Raw genomic sequence first — 24185 nt, 5'->3', positions numbered from 1 at the left:
TTAGCAGACTTTATGACAGTCTGACATTCCACTGGAAGTCTCTTTGAGCACTGGTTTTAATGCCTGGCTTCCATTCTAGAATGTCAGCTCCACAAGGGTTCTCCACGGTGTTCTCAGTGCCTGGAATTGTGCCTGGCACCCAGTAGGTTCCAAGAAGCTGGTGGAGTGAATGATCTACGGAGATGTCTAGGCCGGGGCTACTGTCCTACTCTGCTGTGGAAGGGCTGGCCGTGGTCTTCCGGCCTCAGCTTCCTCTTTGCCACTAGGACCGCAGCAGCAGAAAACCAAGTGTGCCAGATTCTTCAACAGCCAGCCTGGGTGAGGTCGGTTGGCCTCTCTGGACCTGAAGGCCGGACTACAGAGGGCGGGCTGGACCTGGGACCTGCTGTCTACCGCCCGAGGAGGGACCGGCAGGAAGTGTCAGATAGGGTGATTAATAATAACAATAATGGTAATAAACCCAGCCATAATAATAAACTCTAATAATAGTTCACATTTTTCTAGGCTGGATGTTGTCTGGGCCCAGGCCTGGGTGTCGAGAATTCTCTGAGCCCTCTCAGGTTCTTTTAAAGTGGAACGAGTACCCCACTTGACAGCTGAAGAAAAAAGAGGCCATGGAGGCCACTGGGAAGGCTCATGTGCTGCCCCCGAGGCCTGAGTCCTCTTTCCTGAACTCCTACACCTCAGCTGGGGTCCAGCCCCAGCAGGGAGGCTCCGGGTTACCCCGACAACCATGGGGGTTTGCCTAGGACCGAGGGGGGTTCCCAGGCAAGGGACTTTCCAGGTTAAAATTGGGACAGTCCTGGGCACACTGAGACTACTGGTCACCCTACCCCAGTGGGTTTTTTTTAGGAGGAAGCTAGAACTGGGGAATTCCCCAGACTCTGAGAGGCCTGCTGGGACCTCCCTAGAGCTCCGGCCAAACCAGGGAAAAGTCAAGGGCTGCTAAATTAAAACAAAAATCTCTTTGTGTCCTTTTGAACGGGAGGGTTCAGGAAACAGTCAGCCCCCTCCCCAAAATAGCCATGAGGTCTGTTGGGAATCCTTCCCTTGTATGTGTGTGAACACATGGCCTCTAGAACATTCTCATAAGTAGCCACAGACAAGCACATTCTGTGCTGAACTCCAGAGGAAACAGAGGAGTTACACACATGAAGGCTGGAGCCAGAAGGCCAGTGTGATCCCAAGCCATCCCTCAACCTCACCATGCCTCAGTTTCTTCTTCTGCAAAATGGGGCTGATTGGAGTCCCAAACTCAGAGGTGTGTCAGGATCATCAAATGAATTAATATACATAAAGAGCCAGGCACAGAGCAACTGGTATTATCTTTTTCATTTCACAATATTTCTTAGATATCTTTCTTTTCCACTGTGTATAGATCTATTTGGTGGATTTTTTTTTTTTTTTTTTTTTTTTTTTTGCTGTGCCTCGCAGCTTGTGGGATCTTAGTTCCCTGACTAAGGATCGAACCCGTCCTTCGGCAGTGAAAGCTTGGAGTCCTAACCACTGGACCGCCAGGGAATTCCCCAGAATTGCTTGTTTTGTTTTTAATCAATTTTTATTGGAGTATGGTTGCTTTACAATGTTGTCCTGGAATTGTTTTAATATGAAATATTTCAGGCATCCAAAAAGGTGTAGAGATAAATAAAAACATCACCTAGGCACCAGACGGAAACAAACCCAGTGTCCATCAACAGATGAATGAACAAACAAAATGTAATATAGCCGTACAATGGAATACATTCGACTCTTTGTATCCACGGGTTCTGAATCCCGGATTTAACCAACCATGGATGAAGAATAATCAAAAGAAAAGGAAATTCCAGAAAAAAGCAAAGACTTGAATTTGCCACATGCTAGCAATTATTTACATAGCATTTACATTGTATTAGGTGTTGTAGGTAATCTAGAGATGATTTAAAGTGTACAGGAGGATGTGCGTAGTTTATTTATTATTTATTTATTTATTTATTTATTTTTTGGCTGTGTTGGGTCTTCGTTTCTGTGCGAGGGCTTTCTCTAGTTGTGGCAAGCGGGGGTCACTCTTCATCGTGGTGCGCGGGCCTCTCACTGTCGCGGCCTCTCTTGTTGCGGAGCACAAGCTCCAGACACGCAGGCTCAGTAGTTGTGGCTCACGGGCCCAGTTGCTCCGCGGCATGTGGGATCCTCCCAGACCAGGGCTCGAACCCGTGTCCCCTGCATTGGCAGGCAGATTCTCAACCACTGTGCCACCAGGGAAGCCCATGTGCATAGTTTATATGCACATACTATGCCATTTTATATAAGGGGCTTAAGCACCTGCAGATTTCGGTATCCATGGAGGGTCCTGGAATGAATCCCCATGGATACCGAGGGACGATTGTATTATTTACCCATAACAAGGAATGAAGTTCTGACACGTGCTACAGTGGGCATGAAACTTGAAAACCTGTCAAATGCTGGGACTTCCCTGGTGGTTCAGTGGTTAAGACTCTGCACTCCCAACGCCGGAGACCCGAGTTCGATCCCTGGTCAGGGAACTAGATCCCGCATGCGCAACTAAAGATCCCGCATGCCACTAATGAAGATCCTGCGGGCCGCAGTTAAGACCTGGTGCAGCCAAATAAATAAATAAATATTAAAAAAAAAAAAAAAGAAAACATATTAAGTGCAAGAAGCCAGATACAAGAAGACAAGTATTGTATGATTCCACTTTATAGGCGGTCCCTAGAGGAGACAGAAAGTAGAATGGTGGGGGCCAGGGGCTGGGGGAGGGGGAGGGGGAGGGGGAGGGAGATGGGGAGTCAGTGTTTAACGGGAACAGAGTTTCAGTTTGGGAAGATGAGAAAGTTTTGGAGATGGATGGTGGTGAGGGTTGCGCAACAATGTGAATGTACTTAGTGCCCCTGAACTAGAAACTTAAAAATGGTTTAAATGTGAAATTTTATGTTATGTGTATTTTAACCACAATGTTTAAAAAATCAGGGGGAAGTGAGGTTAGTGAAATGGACAAAGGTGGTCAAAAAGTACAAATTTCCAGTTATAAAATAAATAAGTCCTGGGGATGTAATGTACAGCATGGTGACTAATAATACAGTATTGCATAATTGAAAGTTGCTAAGATGGTAGATATTAAAAGTTCTCAACACAAGAAAAAAGTTTTTGTAACTATGTATGGTGATGGATGTGAATTGGACTTATTGTGGTGATCATTTCACAGTGTATACAAATATCAAATCATTATGTTGTTCCTGAAACTAACATAATGTTATATGTCAATTATACCTCAATTTTCTTTTTTTTTTGGGCTGCGCCGCAGGGCTTGCAGGATCTTCCCTGACCAGGGATTGAACCCGGACCCTCGTCAGTGAAAGCACAGAGTCCTAACCACTGGACTGCCAGGGAATTCCCTCTCAATTTTCTAAAAATCTAAAAAAATTGTCTGTGTGCCATCCACTGAGGTAAAAAAACAAAACAAAACAAAACCAGCATAAATACCGTGGAGGATCTCAGAGTTCCACTCTCCACTTTCATCCCTGGAGGGAAGTGGATGTTGTCCATTCCACCCCCTAAGCAATGAGTAAGGGCCACTTTTCATTTAGTCAATACATATCTCTTGAGCACCTATTTTATGCTCGGCCTTGTTCTAGGTCCTGGCAACACAGCAGGGAAGAGAACAGATAAAATTCCCTGCACTTGTGGCGTGACGTTCTAGATGGGACGACAGCCAAGAACAAGGATAAACAAGTAAAAATATATAGTGTGACAGATGGTGACACGATATAGAAAAAGCAAAGCAAGGAGGTGACGTCACTGGAGATCGGGTGGCCTGGGACCATCTTTCTGATCTGCAGGAGCTGAGGTGGAGACACAAGGATGTCAGGGGCAGGGTGTACCAGGCAGGGGGAACAGCTGAGGCAAAGGTCTGGAGGAGAAGGCTGTCTCTGAACTTGATGCAATTCCTATCTATTTACTGGGCCCCATAACTTGCTTCACTGCATTTCTTTTTTTTTTCTTCTCATTTCATTATTTCTTTTTTTTTTTTAATTTTATTTATTTATTTATTTATTTTTGGCTGTGTTGGGTCTTCGTTTCTGTGCGAGGGCTTTCTCTAGTTGTGGCAAGCGGGGGCCACTCTTCATCGCGGTGCGCGGGCCTCTCACTATCGCAGCCTCTCTTGTTGCGGAGCACAGGCTCCAGACGCGCAGTCTCAGTAATTGTGGCTCACGGGCCCAGCCGCTCCGTGGCGTGTGGGATCTTCCCAGCCCAGGGCTCGAACCCGTGTGCCCTGCATTGGCAGGTAGATTCTCAACCACTGCGCCACCAGGGAAGCCCCTCATTATTTCTTTTTAATTTTATTTTTTTTAAGTTATTTATTTATTTATTTATTTATTCTTGGCTGTGTTGTGTCTTCGTTGCTGTGCACGGGCTTTTCTCTAGTTGTGGCGAGCGGGGGCTACTCTTTGCTGCAGCGCGCAGGCTTCTCATTGCGGTGGCTTCTCTTGTTGCAGAGCATGGGCTCTAGGCATGCGGGCTTCGGTAGTTGCAGCATGCGGGCTCAGTAGTTGTGACACACGGGCTTATTTGCACCGTGGCATGTGGGATCTTCCCCAACCAGGGACTGAACCCATGTTCCCTGCATTGGCAGGTGGACTCTTAACCACTGCGCCACCAGGGAAGTCCCTCACTATTTCCTTTAACAATTAATTTTTGAAAATACATTTATTTATTTTTGTCTGCGTTGTGTCTTTGTTGCTGCACGTGGGCTTTCTCTAGCTGCGGCGAGCGGGGGCTACTCTTCATTGCAGTGCGTGGGCTTCTCATTGCGGTGGCTTCTCTTGTTGTTCACCGCATTTTTGTTCATGAATTTCATCCATATTGATGTGAGTTACTCTCCCTCGTTTCACTGCTCTGTCGTGCAGCACTGTACACATTAATAGGCTATAATTTATTTGTCCCTTCCCCCATGAATGGACAGTTATGTGAATTCCAATTTTGTGGTCTCAATGTCTCCAGGAAACAAACTTTTCCCACTCTTTTTTTCTTTTTAATTTTTTTGGATTTTTTTTTAAATAAGTAATTCATTCACATAGTTCCAAATCGAAAAGGCACAGAATCGTTTTTTTGTTGTTGGTGTTTTTTAATTTTATTTATTTATTTATGGCTGTGTTGGGTCTTCGTTTCTGTGCGAGGGCTTTCTCTAGTTGCGGCAAGTGGGGGCCACTCTTCATCGCGGTGCGCGGGCCTCTCACTATCGCGGCCTCTCTTGTTGCGGAGCACAGGCTCCAGATGCGCAGGCTCAGTAGTTGTGGCTCACGGGCCCAGTTGCTCCGCGGCATGTGGGATCTTCCCAGACCAGGGCTCGAACTCGTGTCCCCTGCATGGGCAGGCAGACTCTCAACCACTGCGCCACCAGGGAAGCCCCACAGAATCGTTTTGAGGACAAGTCGCCACTCTGCTTCCAGCCCCCTGACACCCATCTCATTACTGAATTCAAAACATGCTATGGTTTAATGGTTCCTCAAAAAGAATTACCATATGATCCAGCAGTTGCGTTTCTGGGTGTATACACAAAGAAAGCACGGACTCAGAGAGAGATTTGTACATCCATGTTCATAGCATCATTATTCACAATAGTCAAGAGGTGGGAAGCAACCCAAGTGTCCATTGATGGACAAATGGATAAACAAAATGTGGTGTATTCTACAATGGAATATTATTCAGCCATAAAGAAAAAAAAAAAAGAAGGACATTCTGGCACATGCTACACCATGGACGAACCTTGAAAACACTATACTGAGTGAAATAAGCCAGGAACAAAATTACAGATATTTTATGAGTGGGGACTTAAGTGTTTAATGCATACAGAAATTCTCATACTTGGACTTCCCTGGTGGCGCAGTGGTTAAGAATCCTCCTGCCAATGCAGGGGACACAGTTTCGAGCCCTGGTCCGGGAAGATCCCACATGCCGCAGAGCAACTAAGCCCGTGCGCCACAACTACTGAGCCTGTGCTCTAGAGCCCGCGAGCCACAACTACTGAAGCCTGAGCGCCTAGAGCCGGTGCTCCGCAACAAGAGAAGCCACCGCAATGAGAAGCCCGCGCACTGTAACGAAGAGTAGCCCCCGCTCGCCGCAACTAGAGAAAGCCCACGTGCAGCAACAAAGACCCAATGTAGCCAAAAATAAATAAATAAATAAATTTATTTTTTAAAAAAAAGTGGAACGGGGAGGCAGAAAAAGAGGTCAGAGTGATGTGACAGAACTTGATTCACCTTTGCTGTCTTTGAAGATGGAGGAAGGGGGCCGTGAGCCAAGGAACACAGGCAGCCCCTAGAAGCTGGAAACAGCAAGGAAATGGATCTTACCCAGAGCCTCCAAAAGGATCACAGCCCTGCCAATGCCTTGATTTTAGCACAGCGAGACCCGTGTTAGACTTCTGACCTGCAGAAGTGTGAGGTAATGCATTTGTGTTGAAGCCACTAAGTTTGTGGTGATTTGTTACAGCAGTCATAGAAAATGAATCCACTCAACACACATCTATTGGTTCTCCTGTCCCACTCACATCATTACATTTTGTTCAGTGAAACCCTTTTGAGTGGACTTCTGTTTGCCGCTAAGACCCAGCCAATCCTGCTTCTGGGAGCTTACTCTATAGGTGGGATGCCTGTCCTCGTGGAAAATGGTGCACAAAGGTATTTTTCGCAGCATTGCTTGTAAAAGTAGAGATGGAAAAACCTGCAAGTGTTAAAAAACAAAACAAAAAAACGCTGGTGAAATAAATGCTGAGATGTGCACATACTGGAGCTTTCTACCAGAGTAGAAAGAATGAGGAAGTGCTGATGAACTGATAAGGAAAAATCTGCAGGGCCACAAGGTTCAGTGAAAAACAGCAAAGACGCGTCACAGACTGCAGAGTGTGTTAGCTTTGTGTAAAAAAGGAACGGAAGGGGTAAGATTACATTTGAACTTACAAAAAGAAACCCTGGAAGGAGTCACGAGACACCGTAGACAGTGGGTTCCCGTGGTTGGGGGCAGGGAACAGGCTGGGTGGAGAGTGAGTAGGGAGAGAACCTACTCTATGTGTCTCTCTTAATAGCTGATGTTTTAAATCCTAGCCGGCACTAGGGTGAGGCAGGTGAGGCATGAAAGCAAAGAGGGCGCCAACTCAGTAATCGAGATAAATATTTTAATGTAATATTTTCCAAAAACACCATTAATGTGAAAAAAAACATGATGAACAAAATACTGAAATTTTAAGTCAAAAATCAGTAACAGGGCTTCCCTGGTGGCTCAGTGATTAAGAATCCGCCTCCCAATGCAGGGAACACAGGTTTGAGCCCTGGTCCGGGAAGATCCCACATGCCGCGGAACAACTAAGCCCGTGCACCACAACTACTGAGCCTGTGCGCCACAACTACGGAAGCCCATGCACCTAGAGCCCGTGCTCCGCAACAAGAAAAGCCAACGCAATGAGAAGCCCACGCACCGCAACAAAGAGTAGCCCCCGCTCGCTGCAAGTAGAGAAAGCCCAGGCACAGCAACGAAGACCCAATGCAGCCAAAAATAAATAAATTAAAAAAAAAAATCAGTAACAGTGCTGAATTCTATTGAAGCCTGAGGTCAAACAAAACATCAGGAATATGGATTCTATCTTTGAAAGTTTTTGCAGTAAAGAATTAACAAGTTGATGATCCTGAGTGGATCCTGGATGGATGGGGTTTATCCAGGGCCTTAGGAGAGCCCCCCCATCCCCCCCCCCCCACCAGCCATTCTCATCTATATGGAAAGCATTAGGTAATGCCACTCAGGTTTGCAGCTCACTGTTGCCCCCTGGTGGTGATCAGCTTGAACACAAAGACATTTACTGAGGGCCAGGACCCCTTAGGGGCACTGGGAATATTTTAGGACCAAGAAAGACTCAGTTTGTGCCGTGGTGGTCCTCACAGCATAAAGGAGACAGCAGTACACACATTAGCAAAGCCAGGCAGGTGAAGAAGCTGCATGGCCAGATGTGATGGGTGACTCAAAAGGCGGGTCAAGGAGGACCTCTGGGAGGAGGTGGCAGAGCTCTGATTGGAGTGAGAAGCAGCTGCCAGGGGCTGGTGTCCCCCAGAAGAGGTGGGCAGTGGGCTTCACTGGATCCTTGGCATTTCATGTCTTAAAAGCTGATGTGTCCTTGTTTATTATAGTATTCTTTAAGCCTTTCCCGTAGCCCGAATATTTCATTAACTTTTAAAGGAAGACAGCTTTAAAAAGATTACTTTTTAAAGGGAAGGGTGTTCAAGCAGAGGGACAGGCATGTACCGAGGCCCAGATTTTGAGCATCTGAGTACCAGGCGCCATGCGTGCCTGTACATTATCTCACCTACTCCTCATCGCAACCCTGGAAGGCCTGAACATTACTCTCATTGTAGAGGGGGACACTGAGGCTGAGGAAGTTGCCCAAGGTCACACTGATAGAAAAACTTGAAAGTGCTTAAGGATCAGCAAGGAGGGAGTTGATGAGAAGGGGAGGACACGAGACAAGGGCAGGGAGGTGACCAGGCAGATGGTACAGGGCCTGGTGAACTGCAGGGAGGTCTTAGGCTTCTGCTCTGAGGGAGGGATGTGCCCGGACTCAGGTGTTCACAGGTGCCCACTGGCGGCTGCCTGTTGGGGTCCAGTGAGGGCAGGGGAGACAGGGAAGAGGCTGGAGGGGGCATGCAGGCCAGAGGTGATAGGGACCTGAACCAGGGTGGAGGACGAAGGGCAGTGGACTCAAGATTTGTTTTGAAGGCAGAGCTGGCCGTGTGGAAGGTGAGACACGGTGCAAGTTCATGTGGTGGGGGTCTCAGAGGGATGAGATAAGCCCAAGACTTATGGGCGGGGTGGGGGGGGGTAGTGAGAACTCTGACACAAAGGTGTCCTGAGGAAGTGTTCCAGGCGGCGGAACAGCACGTTCCTGGAGAGCCTGGAGTGAGGATGGAGGACATTGCCCATTTGCTGCAGGGCAAAGCTGGGGGCATCACAGGCCCAGCCGCCAGCACTCACCAGGGTTCCCTCCCACCCCCTCAAGAGAAGAGCTGTGCCAGCCCTCCTGAGGTCTCGCGGAGCATCTGAAATCCTTTATTGGAAGATAATTGCTGTTTACTATATAGGAGACTCAACAGCAGATGAACAGTGAAAACGGAGCCCACAGTGACTGGGGCAGGGCCCTCGGCGGGGGACCCCACCCCTACCCCGTGGACCAGTCTGGCAACCTCTACCCCTCCCTGGACCCCCGAGCCTTTGGCATAATGCTGAAGAGGGGGAGCTGCAGGCACTGAAGCCCCTTGACTCAAAGCAGACTTGGATGAGCACTCGGGGAGTGGGGTCAGTGGAGGGGGGTGGGCAGGCCCCTCCGGGCTAGGTGTGGGAGCAGCAAAAGTGGAGGAAGCCAGGAGCTGGGGAGATGGTGTCTATTTTTGTTTTCTGAAAAGGGGCACACAGGGGCCTGCAGGCAGTCGGGCAGCAGCTGAGGTGGGTCATGCGCTGACGTGTTTCTCGTCGCCCGGCTTGGAGGCTTCCAGCAAGGGGTCCCCGGGACCCGCCTCCTCCTCTTCTTTGGCCTCACTGGACTTGGAGTTGGGGACCCAGAGGCCAGAGTCGATGCAGCGCTGCATGTGGTACTTCGCGTCCTGCAGGGAGAAGGGTGGGTTGGTGAGGCTGGGCTGCCACCTTCTGGTGGCCCGCCTGTCCCCTGCACATCCTCGAGCCTGCTTCCTGCTCTTTCTAGATCACAGCTTTACAAAAGAACTGCCCGCAATGATGGAAATGGCCTGTAATCTGTGCCGTACAATATGGTAGCCACCAGCCACGTGTGGCTACCGAGTACTTCAAATGTGGCTGGTGCAGGGGAACTTTAAATCTTACTTAACTTTAATCCAAGTTTAAACAGTGTAGTCTAGAACAAGGGTCAGCAAACTTTTTTGTAAAGGGCCAGACAGTGAATATTTTTGGCTTGCAGGCCCTATGGTCTCTGTCAAAACCTCTCAACCCATCATTCCTCAACTTTAGGGTTGTAGCACAAAATCAGCCACAGACAAGATGAAAATAAACCATCCTGGCTGCTGCATTCCAATCAAGTTTTATGCAGAGACAGGCAATGAGCCTGCAAGCCACAGGCGGAAGACCCCTGGTCTAGATGTTCATTCCCACAGAAGCGTCTAGAAACCCTGGGCCAGGTCTTGCGACCAGACTCATTTTACAGATGAGGAAAGCAATGTGGCCAACCAGTGAGCCAGGCAGCAGGAATGGGGTCAAACTGAGGTCTATCAAGACTCAAAGTATTTATCTACCAGCGCGGTTACTGCTCCAAACAGCTGCTGTTTACCAGCACCAACTACGTGCTCAGCCCTCCCCATGGATTTCGTGAGTTAATATCGAGAGAAAGTGGTTTGATGAGGTAACTGAGGCTGGAAAGGGACCCCCTCCTTGGGCCACTGTGAGCTGCTGGCAAAGGTGGGGTCACCTGGGTGTGCTCATAAACAGCCCACAGGGACAGGGACACTCAATCTGGATGCTGGGCACACAGTAGGTGCTCAATAAATGTAAGTGAGCAGGTGGCACAGAGCCTGGCTGCCTCGTGTGCTGGCCACACAGTGACAAAACGTCCCTTGTTCCTTTGAGAAGCCCAGGAGGGACACTTCTACCAATGATGTGGGCAGCAGAGCTGGAGGGGGCGGGGGAGACACATCGCTTGCCCAGGTGGGCTTGGGCACAGTTACTCACGGTGGGGTCCATCTTGCTGATGGCATCTTGGAGCATCTGCACATCCTTCACGTCAAAGCATTTCTGGAGTTCCTGTGGGTGCAGAGGGGCGGGGTCAGGGCCTGGTTCCCAGGGACCCCGGGGACCCCACTGGCTGCCTGCCTGCTGCCCGCCAGGGCCCAGGGAGCCGCACCTCAGGGAGGGACTCGTAGACCTCGACGGGGTCCAGGCCGCCGGGGCCGAGCCGCTTCTTGCGCTCCTCCTCCTCGTACTCCTTCATGGCCTTCTCGATGCGCAGCTTGGCCCGGCCCCGCACGCGGTCTTTGAAGGCCTCCAGCTCGTCGTTGAAGCCCTCCATGTACTGACGGTCGGCAGTCTGCGGGGGGCAGGGGCGTGCACAGGGCTGAACTGGGGGACCCAAGACCCTCCCACTGCAGGTGCTCAGAGATGCCCCAGGGCTCCCCACATCTGGTCCTGAACTGAAAGACGGGCACCCTGGGCCTCAGGGCTCTCCTCTGCCTCCTCTGAGCTCGACTTGACACCTCTGTGCTCACGACCACCTGCCTGCACATCCCCCTGAACCTCAGACTCGTGACACCCACCTCCTCCAGGTCCTCCTGTGGAGTTTAGCAGGCATCTCAAATGCAACACAGCCACCCCGGAGCTCCAGATCACACCCCTCCGTCTGTCCTGCATCTCCCCCAGCTCAGCAGGGATAGGTCTGCTCTTCAGGTGCTCAGGTAAGAAACCCACAGGCGTCCTTGACTCTGGCCCTCACCCCAGGTTAGGACTTTCAGCACATCGTGCCAGCTCGGCTTTCCAAATCTGCCCAGGAGCCGACCACTTGTCAGCTCCTCCGTGGCCCAGCCCTCTCCTGACTGAGGAGAGGTCTGATCACAGGGGCTTGAGTCCGAGTAGACCCGTGTCTGTCTCCCGCAGTGGACCGCAGGCTGGTTCCCTGAGGAGGACCACCCTCCACTCTGCCCTGGCCGCTCGGGCCCCTCCCTACCTTGATCTTGGTGAAGAACTGCCGGAAGCAGGCACGGGGGTCCACCTTCAGGCTCTTGGCCAGCTCCAGGATGAACTGCATGACGATGGTCTGGTGGGCCACCTGCTCCATCAGCGCACATTTCTGCCAAGGGAAAACAAGCACGGCGTCGCCAAGTGGCGGACTCAGGGCAGAGCCTTTCCCCAGCCCCGGGGGGGGGGCTCCACGTACCTCCTCCACCTCTAGGTCAATGCACCAGATGACCAGGTAGTTGGCGGTCTCCTCGCACACCAGGTGGACGTTGTCCGACAGGTACTTCTGGCTGTCGTCCCAGCGGCGGAGCATGCCTGTGAGAAGGCGTTGGCAAGGTGTTGGAAGGGCCCTGGAGGCGGAGGGCCAGCCCCTTGTCACGTGCACCGCCCACTGGGCCCCGACCTGGGCCCAACTCACCGAAGTGCTTGATCTGTTTCTCATACTTCTCCACGAAGGTTTTGTGTTTCTGTTCCCTCACCTCCTCCGACTCCTCCTCCGCCTGCTCAGGCTTGGTATTGACCATGCTCTGTGGTGGGGTGAGAAGAGGAGTGGGCTGGGGCGAGGCCGTGGAGCGCCTCAAGCGTGGCCGGGTGGGCCGCGGCCGCAGCGCCCATCCCATCCAGGGTGGAGGTGGTGACGGCGCCATGAACATCAACGTGGCGGGAGCGTGGGCGTGGCAGGTGTGGCCTCGGACTAGGGCCTTCGGGCAGATCAGAGGGGGCGGGTACCGGTGGGGTGCCTCACCTGCCTGGCCCTCCACCCCTGATCCCCTCACCCTCCACCCCCATCCACCCGTCCCTGGACCTGAGCAGTCCCCTCCGCCACACCTGCCACTGTCTGCCGAGCGCGCCCGGCCCTCGCACACCTTGCTGAAGCCGTCCTTGCTGAGCGTGTCCACGTTCCAGGGCATGCTCTTCTCCTTCTTGCGCATCTCCTCTAGCTTCTGCTCCCAGCTGCGCTCCTCCTTGCGCAGCTGCTGCGCCTCGGCCTGCAGCCGTTCCAGCTCGGCCCTGCTGCCCTCGCCCTCGGCCACCTCCAGCTCCTGTAGCTTCCGCTGGCACTCGGCCACCTTGCGCTTGCACTCGCGACAGCCCCTGTCCAGCTCCTCCTTCTCTTTCTGGAACTGCTCCATGCGCTCTACCCGGGCCTGTGGGACAGGCACGGCCCATCACTCTGTGGAACGGCTTGTCCCTTGACCCCAGCCCCAGCCCCAGGACCCCAACAGCTGCACCTGGGATGACCCCAGAGAATGTCAGCACCAACCTCCGCGTGCCAGACTCTCAGCTCCCGCTCTCGCCCCTACAGGTACCCCTGAGCCAGGGCGGGTCCCTCTCCTGCTCAGAACCCTCTACGGCTCCCACCTCACTTGGAGCAAAAACCTAAGTCCTCCCTGTGACTCACAGGGCCGTGCGCAATCTGTCCCGTGCCCTCCGTGGCCTCACCTCTTCCTGCTCACCCCCTCCCTCCAGCCACACTGGCTGCCTCACCTTTTCTTGAACCCACTTCAAACCTCAGGGCCTTTGCACTGGCTGTTCCCTTGGCCTGGAATGTCCTCTCCCCAGATACCCCCCACCCCGGCATCCTTATCATCTTCTTGTTTTAAAAAATATATTATTTATTTATTTATTTATTGGCCATGCCGTGCAGCATGCGAGATCGCGGTTCCCTGAGCAGGGGTTGAACCTGTGCCCGCTGCATTGGGAGTACAGAGTCTTAACCACTGGACCACCAGGGAAGTCCCCCTTATCATCTTCAAATGTCCCTTACAGGGAATTCCCTGGTGGTCCAGTGGTTAAGACTTCGTGCTTTCACTGCCAAGGGCCCGGGTTCAATCCCTGGTTGGGGAACTAAGATCCCACAAGCAGCGCAGTGCGGCAAAAAATAAATAAATAAATAAAAATAAAATCCCTTACAGATGAGGGCTTCCTTGACCACCCGGCTCAAGGTCTCAACCTCCCCCCACTCTGCTCTGCTTGATCTTCCTCCTCAACACTTGTCACCCGACAACAGCCTGTGACGATTATTTATCATGTTTCGGGCACTGTCCTCCTCCAAGGATACTGGCTCCACCAAGGTGGGGATCTGTTCACTGTTGTGCCTCCAGAGCCAGGAACTGGGCCTGACACACAGTACGGACTCAGAAAAGCCTTGTTGGATGTAATAAAGTAATAAGATGCTGGATAGAGGCCTCACCCCTCCCCAGGGTCTCAGGTTCCCCCTCCTCCCTGGAGCCACCCTCAGTAACACTTGGGCACCCTCCTGTGCCCACCACGCCCCTCAAGCCACCGCTGCCTGGGTGTCCCACAGGCACCTCCAATTCTGTGCCCAAAACTGAACTCCCCATCGGAGCCCCCCAGACCTGTTTTTCTGCTGTGTCCTCCCTCAGCAAAGAGCCTGCCCCCGCCTCCTGTCCCAAGCTGAGGCCTGTTGTGAGCCCTGTCCCTCCCTCTCTGCCACCAAATCCTGACACTATTTTTCTTTTTTTTTGGCCACGCTGCGTGGCTTGTGGGATCACAGTTCCCCGACCAGGGATTGAACCCGGGGCACGGCAGTGAAAGCCTAGAATCCTAACCACTAGGCTACCAGGAAACTCCCCTGACACTTTGCATTTCCAGTTGTTTCTCCAATTTGCTCCACCCCGAGTGCTGCACCTGGATCTGCGGAGGCCCGCTCAGCTCTGTCTCCAGGCCAGCATGCCCTCCTGAGCCCAGCCTAGTGCCCACCAGCCTCCTGTGCCCCCCCCCACCCTAGACGCCGCTCCTCAGACCTCCTCTTCCACTGCACCCCATCTCCTCAGTCCCCCATCCCGACCCCGATCAGATCACTGGGCCCTGTCGCTCTCCAACCCTGCTTGCCTCCCAGCAGCGCCTGCTCAACCCAGAGCCGATGACTGAACCCTGAGAGGTGCCAGCATCTTCCATCGCTGTCGCCCCAATCCAGGCTCGGAAGCTGCCACAGGAGTCTTTGAAATGTACCTGTCTGACCACAGCCCTCCCTGCTACCTCAAACTGGAGTGTCTGGGTTCAGAGGGGACCCCAGACCCCTGCCCCACGCTGGCCAGATGGCCAAGGCTCCTTGGGGGGCTGGGTCCCAGGCTGATGCCGGCCCCTGTGGTTGATGCTAGCCCTGAATGGACCAGCTCTCTCCTGACTCTTAGCCTCTGCACATGCTGTTCCTCCCACCTGGAACTCTCTTCCCTTTACTCCATCTGCTTTGTCCCCAAGTCTCAGCTTCGACAGAGCCTCCCCCAAGTGCCCAACCCCCAGAGTCACTGAGCCCCAAAGGCCCCTCTGTGATCATCAGATGATGTGATGAGATGCTAGTGGAAGGCCTTGGGGCACCAGACCTGGGGTCACATCTCACAGCCACCATGTAATGGCCGGGTGTCCCTGGGCCAATCCCCTAACTTCAGTTTCCTCATCTGTCAGATGCAGACAACAGTGCTGACCTCACAAGGCTGCATCGGGAAAAGCAAAAAAGGTTATAAAAGTAGACAGTCCAGAGCCGTGCTGGGTGCTCAGTCAGCACCATTCCCACGTTGGCTACTGTCATTACTGTCTGTCCAAGGGGACAATCTGTCTCTCTCTGGGGACTGTACTGGGGCTCAAACAAGAAAATGTACTTCAAGTGTTTAGCTCGATATCCAGTAAATGCTTATAACTGGTAACTGGGAGCAGTTGTTACTGCACCAGAGCAGCCCAGCTCCACCACTTACTGGTGATGTGACCTTGGCCAAGTCTCCTGTCTCTCCCTGCCTTGGTGTCCCCCTCTATGAAATGGGACCTCACAGCGTTGTTGTGAGGACTAAATGAGTTACTCCCAGGAAACTGCTTGCAACACGGCCCTCGGTATACGTGTCCTCAACTGTCATCACCGTCGTCATGGTCACGGCCACGGCCACCAGAATGGTCTGCTAACTCGCTTCTGTGCTTTTCTAGAGGCCGTATCTCCAGGTTCTAGCACAGGGCCAGGAAGACGGCAGGTGAGAATCGGGAGACCTGAATCCTTCTCTAACGCCCCATAGGACCGACATGGTCAACCCTGAGCTTCACTTTTCCCACTCGGATAAGGCCCTCGCCTTGCAGAGGACACCTTGTGGCCTCTGCCTCCTCTCTTTTTCCATGATGGGCCTGTGTCACCTGAAGCCTTCCTGCTGCCTTATGAGGGTTACGGTTGGCATTATAGCTGGCCTTGGGTGGCAGCAGGAATCTACCACACTGCTGGTTTCTGCTGGACGGCCATCAAAATCTTCCCGGCATCCTCTGAGCAGCCGCCAGGGAGGCCAAAGCTAAATAAAGGCCTTCTGGAGCTGCTGGGGGTGGCAGCCTGCCCGGCCTGAGCTTTACGCCTCCAGGAGGGGCTGTAGCAGGCTGGGCAGGGCAGAAGCCTTGGCAGCGAGAAGGGGCCACAGGTATCACTGCCCTCGTTACAGACAGGGGACCCGAGGCTCACAGAACCTGGATGCCACACAGCTCACTGGGAGGAGCCACAAGAAACTAGTACTGGTGGCTGTTTCTGGGCAAGGGAGCCAGGGAGCTGGAGCTGGAGCTGGGAAGACTCGCTGGTCCCCTTCTGGAACCTTTGGATTATTTTTTTACCATGAGCGTGAATTACCTGAGTAATAATAATGATAGTGGCTAAGGTTTCTACACAGTTTATTGCATGCCAGGTGCTGTCCTGAGAGCATTACACATATTAAATACAAAAGGCAACCCTCACAACAACCCTATGAGGCAGACACTAATAAGATCCCCAGCTGGAGAAACTGAGGCACAGAGAGATCAAAACTCACTGGGGGCAATGCAGCAGGTCAGTGCTTCAGCAGGAGCCAGCATCTGAACCCGGGTGGGTAGGCCTATGCTCAGAAGCACACCAGGCTACCTTTTCTCTAATCCCCCTTTCCCCTCTGGTCCTGCTTACTCCCTCCCAGGCCCTGAGCCAAGTTCTTTCCAGATCTCATTTCATGTCGTCCTTACGATGGTCTCATGGAGGCGGGGTTTCGCTCCCCCTAAAGCAGCAATGGCCCTGTGGCAGGGCTGGGGTGAGAACCCAGGCTTGGTGGCCGCTGAACCGGGTGCTGGAGACACCAGGCTCCCCGCCTCCACTCCAGCCCTGGGGCTCCCAGCGGCAGGCCAGGAAAAGCTTTTGTGCCAGGAGGGAGAAGGGTGTGGTGGGAGGAGGACGCTGCAGGAGAGGGGGCATCGGCCTCCCAACGCAGCAGGACCAAACCGTCCTCCCCACGGTGATATAGATTAACTATGTGACAGAAATAGGTGTTCCCAAGAATCGCCTTGAGAGCTTGCAGAGATCTTCAATATTTCATAATAAAATGTTACACATGGCAAGAAAGAGAAGTGCTAGAACTTTCTCCTTACACTCCAGGGGCCCACCCGGCAGGTACACTACCCAGGAGGCTGCTGCTTTAAGGAATGCGTTGGAACTGGGACTGGGAACCAGATGTAGGGACTAATGCTGGGTCTTGGCAGGATGGGGAAGGGCCCTTCTAGAAGCTTCTAGATAAACGACTGGGAGCTGATATATGGGAAGGTGGGGTGAGGAATTCCTAACTGGAAGGTTCTGAGAGATATATGCCTTCAGTTTGAGAATACAACAAGCATAGGAATGTGGGTGCAGGAGCTCTGATTTGGTGGAGCAGGAGATTAGAACATTAGGTCTCATGAGGGCCATTCTGTTGGGCCTGAGAGCGCTGCTGGTCAGGGAGAGGGGTGAGAGAACACACAGACTTGGGATTCTGGGGTCTGGATTTGGGGGAAAATAAATAAAAGAAGGGGCAGGGAATTTGGAATCAGACTGGGAGGGTTCCTGGTAAAAGCAGGGTCAGTGTGGGTGTCTGAGAACAGCAGACCAAATAGGGGTCAGAAGGAAGCTGGGGTGGGTTTAGGTCCTGGACTTGGGCTTGAATGAGGCATTTCAATGCTGGCGGAGGTTCCTACAGGAACCCTGGCTTGGGGGTGGGCGGTGACTGGGCCTGCAGTACCAAGTAGGGGCAGGGGCTCTGGCTGGGCAGGACGCCACGTGGGTAGGGTTTCCTGATGCAATGGGAAATTGGGTCTACAGTACATGAGGCTGAAGGAGAGTGGCCGGAATTGGAGGCTCCATCAGGGTGGAGCTGGTGGTTCAGTCTGAAGGGGAACCAGGTTTCAAAATTCCAGTCCTAGATGGGACTGAGGGCCCTGGTGGGGCACCGGTCTACGTTCTAGGGAAGGGGTCCTGGGTGTGGGTTGGAGTCCCAGGCCAGGAACAGAAATCTCAGGGGAGGACAGAATTCCTTGCTCTGTTGAGAGGAGCAGAACCTCTAGATCTAAATGGGAATCACCGTCAAGATTCCGAAAGGCAGGTCACAGACTAGACTTAAAGTATTGGGAACTCTAGGGGTTGGGAGAGGCCAGTAGGACATCCAAGATCATAAGTGGGTATTCAGGGTGCAGATTCTGAGGTAGAATTCTGGGTGTAAGTGGAAGGTCCCAAATGGATTGGGGGGGCACGTCCAAAGCTTGTCTTGGTAGTCTAAACTGTGAAGAAGGTGCCCTAGGGGTCAACTGGGAGTTCCAAGAAGAAATTGGAAGGGGAGGGGGGAGGGGGGGAGGGCCCGGGATCGCGGGCAAGGAACTCAAGGGTCTCGACAGTTCTGTTGCCCCGGAGTTGAATCAAGGGACCCCGGGCGATCCGGAAAGTCCAGACTGTAGGGCGGGAAACCCAGGTGTCAATGGCTGGGCCCCCGGCAGTATCAGGGGTCAGAACTCTGAAGCGGAGTCTCGGGACTGGGGGAAGGCGCTGGGCGCGCGCGCTCTACCTGATGCCGCCAGCGGAAGAGGCTGGCTGTGTCGATGTTGGGGTGCGTCTCGTCTTCATCGTCAGACACCTCGATGTGGTCCCACACGCTGTAGTCCACCATCTTGCCTCCGCGGCCCAGCCCGCTCCGGCTCTGGCAGCAGCAGCGGCGGCGGCGGCTGCAGCAGCGGCTACGGCGGCAGCAGCGCACAGACTCTGCCCGCAGAGTCCCGCCCCTTCCGTTTCCGCCCGGGCGCGGACGCCCCCGCCCGCGCGTGACGTCACACCCCTAGTAACCGCGGCAGCGGCACTGGCGACCGAGGCCTTAAAGACCCCCGCGCACGTGTTCCGGCTCCCGGGAGTCTTCGCCGAGACCTCACCCTATCGGGCTCGGGGCCTCCGCTAGGCACCTCCTAGGGGTATACGGGTGGATTCTCCATCCTCGAGCTCCCCTTATCTCCCGCTGCCCCACGGTGGGCGTTTACGGCGGCCGTGAGGGGGGCAGTTGGCGAGACTGAGGGAGAGGATTGTCCCCTTAGCCACGCCGCAGTGACGTCAGCCCGAACCCACTGCTGGGGCCGGGCCTCGGCGAGAAGACCTCGCTCCCGCCCCTTGTGAAGAGGAACTTAACTTTGTGCCTGATAGGAAAGGACATTCCCAGTCCGAGGGGTACAGGGCCCTTCCCTGGGAGGGTCTAAGTGAAGGAAGGATATGGCCCTGCCCTTGAGGAGTCGGAGGTGGGGGCGATGTGGCCCTGCCTTAAGGGCTGGTGTTTCCCCGGCTCGGACCACAGCCTACCCCTCGCGTCCGCATCTTCTGCCTCTTTAGCGGGGATTCGCGCATACACGCCCCCTCTGGAATCACCCGAACCGCACCGCACTAACGGGCCTCGGGAGCCTGTCCACTGCGTCTCCCCCGTGCAGCCGCTGGGTGTCGCTAGTGTCTAACTAGCGGCCCGTGCTCTTGGCCTCGCGCCGGGTGGGGGTGGGGGAATCTTGGCAGCACCGCGGGGGTCTTGACCCGTTGATGTACTCTAGGACTGCTCGCAGCGCCTGCCCCCTTCCTCGTCCTGGGCGCTAAGGACTCCATTACACTGAGCTTGGGCCGACCCCAGCCACACATTTTCATACATCCCTATCCACGCTGTGACACCGGGATAAAAGGCTTCGTTGCAGCCTAGGGCCAGGATTATCTCAGATTAAAGGGCGCTGGGGGGACGGGGTGGACGGGAGGAGCTTCAACCACTCTGGTGAAGGGAGCCTCTTCCAGACTCCCCCAGAGCGGGCGTTAGAGGGAGGGGCTGGAGCAACTGGAGTAAAGGTCTCTAAAAGGGTGGGGGTGTAGGGGATTCCCCTGCCCACGGAAGGGGAGGGGCCATCCGGACAAAAGCGCCCGCCTGCTGCCGCCCCTCCCCCTCGCGCTCCATTCAAACCCGCGAGTAGGCGGGCGGGGGCGGGGGAGTCCCCCTCTCCTCCTCCTCCCCCTCCAGCCCCGGCAGTCCAGCATCACAGCGGCAGTCAAGCCCCGGGCACGCGCGCGCAAGGACCCACACCTCAGCGGGTCTCACAATCTCTCTCTCTCTCTCTCTCTCTCTCTGGCGCACACACACACACACACACACACACACACACACACCAGCAAACAAAGGGTCTGGACACCCCCGTCCCCTCCCGCCCACCAGGCCGGAGAGGGCGGGGCATCCCCTGCCCAGCCCCCCTGCAAGGTAAGCTTTGGACCACAAGCTGCGGTGGGGAGGGGGACAGGCGCCGGGAGGGAGGGGGTCTGGACGGGGGGGGACTTCCCTCGCCCCCCAAGAAAGTCAGGGGCCCCCTGTACGCCCTTTGAGGGCTTCAGGCCGGCCTCCAGGCTGAGGGTGTGTAGGGAGGACACCGGATGCCGGATTCCCGGGTAGGCGCGGGGGTCTCTACCTGGCTTCGGAGACCGGAGCTGCCTGGCCCCAGGGAAACAGGGTCCCAGGAGCCCCAGCTCCCAGAATTGGGGACAGGGCACCGGAAGCTCCCCGATCAGCGCCAAGCATTTACTAATCTCCTGACAACACAGCATCTCCAGCCCGGGGGACTGAGACAGAGACCCCTGAGTTGCTTTGCACTGTCCCTCGGACTCCCAACCGCCCTCCCCCCATCAGCGCACCCCCTGCTGGGCGTCTTGTACCTGTGGGGTGGGGGTGGGGGGCTGGGAATGCTCCTCTAGGCTCCCAAGCTTCCTCTGCTGCATCCCATAGCCACACACTGCTTAGCTGCGGCTGTGGGACTGGGCAAACGGCTTTGCCTTCGTGAGCCTCAATTTCCTCATCTGCAAAGTGGGTAATGACACACCCAGGATTCGGGGAGGTCATGCATGCGAGTCTGCCGTTACGCCATCATTTATTTTACAGTTCATTTCACACATATTTCCCAAGAGCCTACTGTGTGCAGGACACTGTAACCAGGCTGTCAGGCTACAGCAACCAACAAGACCAGCTGGGTCCCTGCTCTGCTGACCCTGGACACTGGTGAGGGAGCAAGATCAGTGGGTAAACAGAGAAATATCCACGGTGATTTCACACTGTGAAGACTAAAATTTCATGAGGCATAGAGAGTGACTGCAGGGAAGGATGTTCAAGATTAAATGAGATTTACGGTTTGTATCTGCCTTCCTCATTCACTTTCAGCTCCATGAGGGGAGGGCCAGGTCTAGAAGAGTGGCTGGTACACAATAGGTGCTCAGTAAATGTTGAATGAGTTAAAGAGGGAATTAGATTAAGACTATTTTCATAGCACTTTAGAGCAGGTAGGAGGTTTATCATGAACCAATCCATCCTCTCTCCTATTTTACGGATGAGGCGAGTGAGTCCCTAAGACCCAGAAAGGGGAAAGATGTCATCAAAGGCAATAAGGGAGTTGACGGGGTGTCATCATTCCCACACAAGTGAGGGTGGCTGAAGGAATGGTTTTGAACAGCGGGGAATGGAAGAGAGTAGAGACCAGACTTGAGCACAGGTCCCTCCAGGAACCCATGACACCCAGCCGGTGCCCATCTCTCTCCCCATACCACACAGACACAGCCCTGCACTCATCCATTCAACAAGTATTTACTCAGTGCCTACTATGTGCCAGGTGCTCAGGACACAACAGCAAACAGAAGAAAACCCCCTACGCCCATGGAGCTGACATTTAGTAGAGAAAACAGAGAAGAAACAACATAAACAAACGAATAAATATATAACAACAAACTGTGGTTAGGACGGTGATAGAAATAGCTTGTGACAAGAGAGAAAAATGGAGGGATCCACTTTGGGTTGGGTATCCAGGAAGACCTCCCAGAGGAGTTGCATTACTCTTCAAACACACACACACAAACACACACACACACACACACACACTTTGATCCAGACAAACGTAATCCCACAAACACCACATACAGGCTAGAGCGTGAGAACCTTAATAGTGTGCCTGAGGCCCCATAACTACTGGGTGGCCGTGCAGAGATTTGAACCCAGAATCCACCTTTCTAACCAGTGTACTTCCCGCTGCACCCACATGCATATACCCTCCCCGCCTCCACACACACACATACTCAGAGTCACACAGAGACACAGCCAGCCTCATGCCCACATAGACTGATATGGTGTCACTTTGTCACATACACACACTCCTGCGGGTATGGTCTAGTCTCAACTACACAACACTCAGACTCCCAGAGAGTTCTACCCGTCCGGTTGCATGTGGGCAGCTGTGTTCAAAGTCACGTTCACACACGCGCACGCGCACGCACACACACACACACACACACACGCATGTCCCGTGGGGAGGGGGGCTGAGAGTCCTTCCCAGCTCCAAGTCATGGAGCTTGGGTAGTCATTGTTCCTCCTCAGGCCTGAATGACCTGGGGCAAGCTGTGGACAAGGGTATTCATCCTCATTTCCATCCCTCTTTGGCTGTCCATCAGACAGTGGCCCATCACCCTGTCCTTCTGGAGGCGGTGGAAGTTGGGTGAAGCCAGTGCTCCTCTGTCAGGCCAGGCCAGGGACGCTGACAAGCTGGATGAGGGAAGAGGCCTCTTCTCAGCTTGAGCCTGGCGCCTGCTCTGCCATCTGGACCCCACTCGCCAGCTGGCTGCTGCGCAGGGGAGGGGAAGGCAGGCTTAGCGGCTCCCTTCCACCTGGGCACTCAGGCCCGTTTCTGAGGCCTTGTGTCCCATGCCCAGGTTTCTGCCAGAGATGATTTCTGAAAATGTGCACAGGTGTCCAGACAGTGGTGGCATGTGTGTCTCCACCTCTCTCCCCTGGCCTCCTCCATTCCTTCCTTCATTCCACGAATCCTTGAGCACCTACCATGGGCTGTTCTGGGCGCTGAGGATACAGCCAGGACCGGCTAAAGAATTCTGCAGAGCCCAGGGCCAGATAAAAATGCAAGGCCCCTGTTTAAAATTATTAAGAATTTCAAGACGACGACAGCAGTGCATTAAACCTTCTAAGCATGGGGCCCAGTGGGACTGCTCAGGTCACGTGTCCATGAAGTTGGCCCTAGAACAAGACAGAAAAATCTCCTGCCCTCATGGAACTAAGGGGTGGGGCAAGCAGAAACAAACATATGATACCTCAGGGGTGATGAGTGCAGAGAACAGAAATAAAGATGAGTGAGAAACAGAGGGTGATGGGGTGGGGGGAGGCATCCATGCCAGGGAAGGCCTCTAAAAGGAGGTGACTTTGAGCAGAGAGGTGAAGGAGGTGAGGGAGTCAAGTGGATTTATTCATTCACTCGAGACATTTGTTGAGCACCTACTGTATACCAGCATTGTCCTAGGTCCTGGAGATCCAGCAGGGGACAAAACAGACCAACATCCTGACCTCATGTCCTAATCAAAGGACAGGCAATAGATAATAAAATAGGTAAATTATATATCTTGTTAGAATGTTGTAAGTCTAAAACAAACAAAATGAAAGCAGAGCCAGGGAGATCGGGGGTGGGAGGAGCACAGGATATCTGAGGCTGGTTTTCCAGGGGAGGGAAAAGCAAGTGCAAAGGCCCTGAGGTCTAAATATGCTTGAAGTGTTTGAGGAACAGCGAGGAGGCCAGCGGGATGAGCGGGGAGGACGGGAGGAATTGAGGTCTCTGTGAATGTGTAGCTGTCTCCCATGTTATGTCCATAGCTCCACTGAGTCAACAACAGTGATAATTGTTAGTATTATTAAGATAGTGGCTACTGTTTCATGAGCACCTACTATGAACCAGGCACTGTGCTCAGAACCTTACATGCATTATTTCATTTCATCCTCACAACAACCTCCTCAGGTAGGTATGAATATTATCCCCATTTTACAGATAAGGAAACTGAAGCTCAAAGAGGCTGGGCAACTTGCCCCCAAATATACAGCTAATAAGTGGCACAGTCAGGATTTGAATGCATGTCTGTCAATGTAATACTGGAGCCTAAGCATGGTCCTTACTACATGGCTGTTTCTCTGCCTGTCTGAGCATATGTGTCTGTCTGCATACAGAGGAGAGGGTGCCTCTTTCTCTGTATGTCTAACTCATTTCTTCATTTATTCATTCAGCATTCATTGAGACTATGTGTGGGGGACCATGATGAATGGGTACCATTTCTTGCCCTCACAGAGCTCTAGTGGGGAATACAAATAATTACAACCCCTAATGATGAG

General features: G+C 53.4%; 2 protein-coding genes across 2 annotated transcripts in view; one reads left to right on the top strand and one right to left on the bottom strand.

Annotated features, from left to right (window-relative positions):
• Window positions 1-9059: 9059 nt before the first annotated feature.
• CDC37 (cell division cycle 37, HSP90 cochaperone) lies at window positions 9060-18753 on the bottom strand. Its single transcript, XM_036848306.1, has 8 exons — window positions 18546-18753; window positions 12597-12878; window positions 12149-12257; window positions 11930-12045; window positions 11720-11842; window positions 10904-11086; window positions 10732-10803; window positions 9060-9638 (listed from the first exon to the last, which is right to left on the bottom strand). Exons 1-8 carry the CDS (start codon window positions 18645-18647, stop codon window positions 9486-9488), a joined length of 1140 nt encoding a protein of 379 aa, XP_036704201.1. The 5' UTR covers window positions 18648-18753; the 3' UTR covers window positions 9060-9485.
• Window positions 18754-20058: 1305 nt separating this feature from the next.
• The window catches only part of PDE4A (phosphodiesterase 4A), a 45437-nt gene continuing 41310 nt past the window's right edge, over window positions 20059-24185 (top strand). The window contains exon 1 of the mRNA XM_036848170.1: window positions 20059-20246. The gene's annotated coding sequence lies outside the window, so the exon portion shown is untranslated. The remainder of the gene's footprint in view (window positions 20247-24185) is intronic.

This window comes from Balaenoptera musculus, chromosome 3 (genome assembly GCF_009873245.2).
Source record: "Balaenoptera musculus isolate JJ_BM4_2016_0621 chromosome 3, mBalMus1.pri.v3, whole genome shotgun sequence".
Classification (NCBI taxonomy): domain Eukaryota; kingdom Metazoa; phylum Chordata; class Mammalia; order Artiodactyla; family Balaenopteridae; genus Balaenoptera; species Balaenoptera musculus.
Note: the sequence above shows the minus strand (reverse complement) of the source record. Positions and strands in the feature narration are given on the sequence as shown.

Coding starts and splice junctions, on each gene's coding strand:
- CDC37 (XM_036848306.1), bottom strand. CDS start 18,647: ATGGTGGACTACAGCGTGTGGGACCACATCGAGGTGTCTGACGATGAA. Junction 12,879..18,545: donor TCTTCCGCTGGCGGCATCAG/GTAGAGCGCGCG, acceptor CCTGTCCCACAG/GCCCGGGTAGAGCGCATGGA. Junction 10,804..10,903: donor TCTACGAGTCCCTCCCTGAG/GTGCGGCTCCCT, acceptor CTGCACCCACAG/GAACTCCAGAAATGCTTTGA.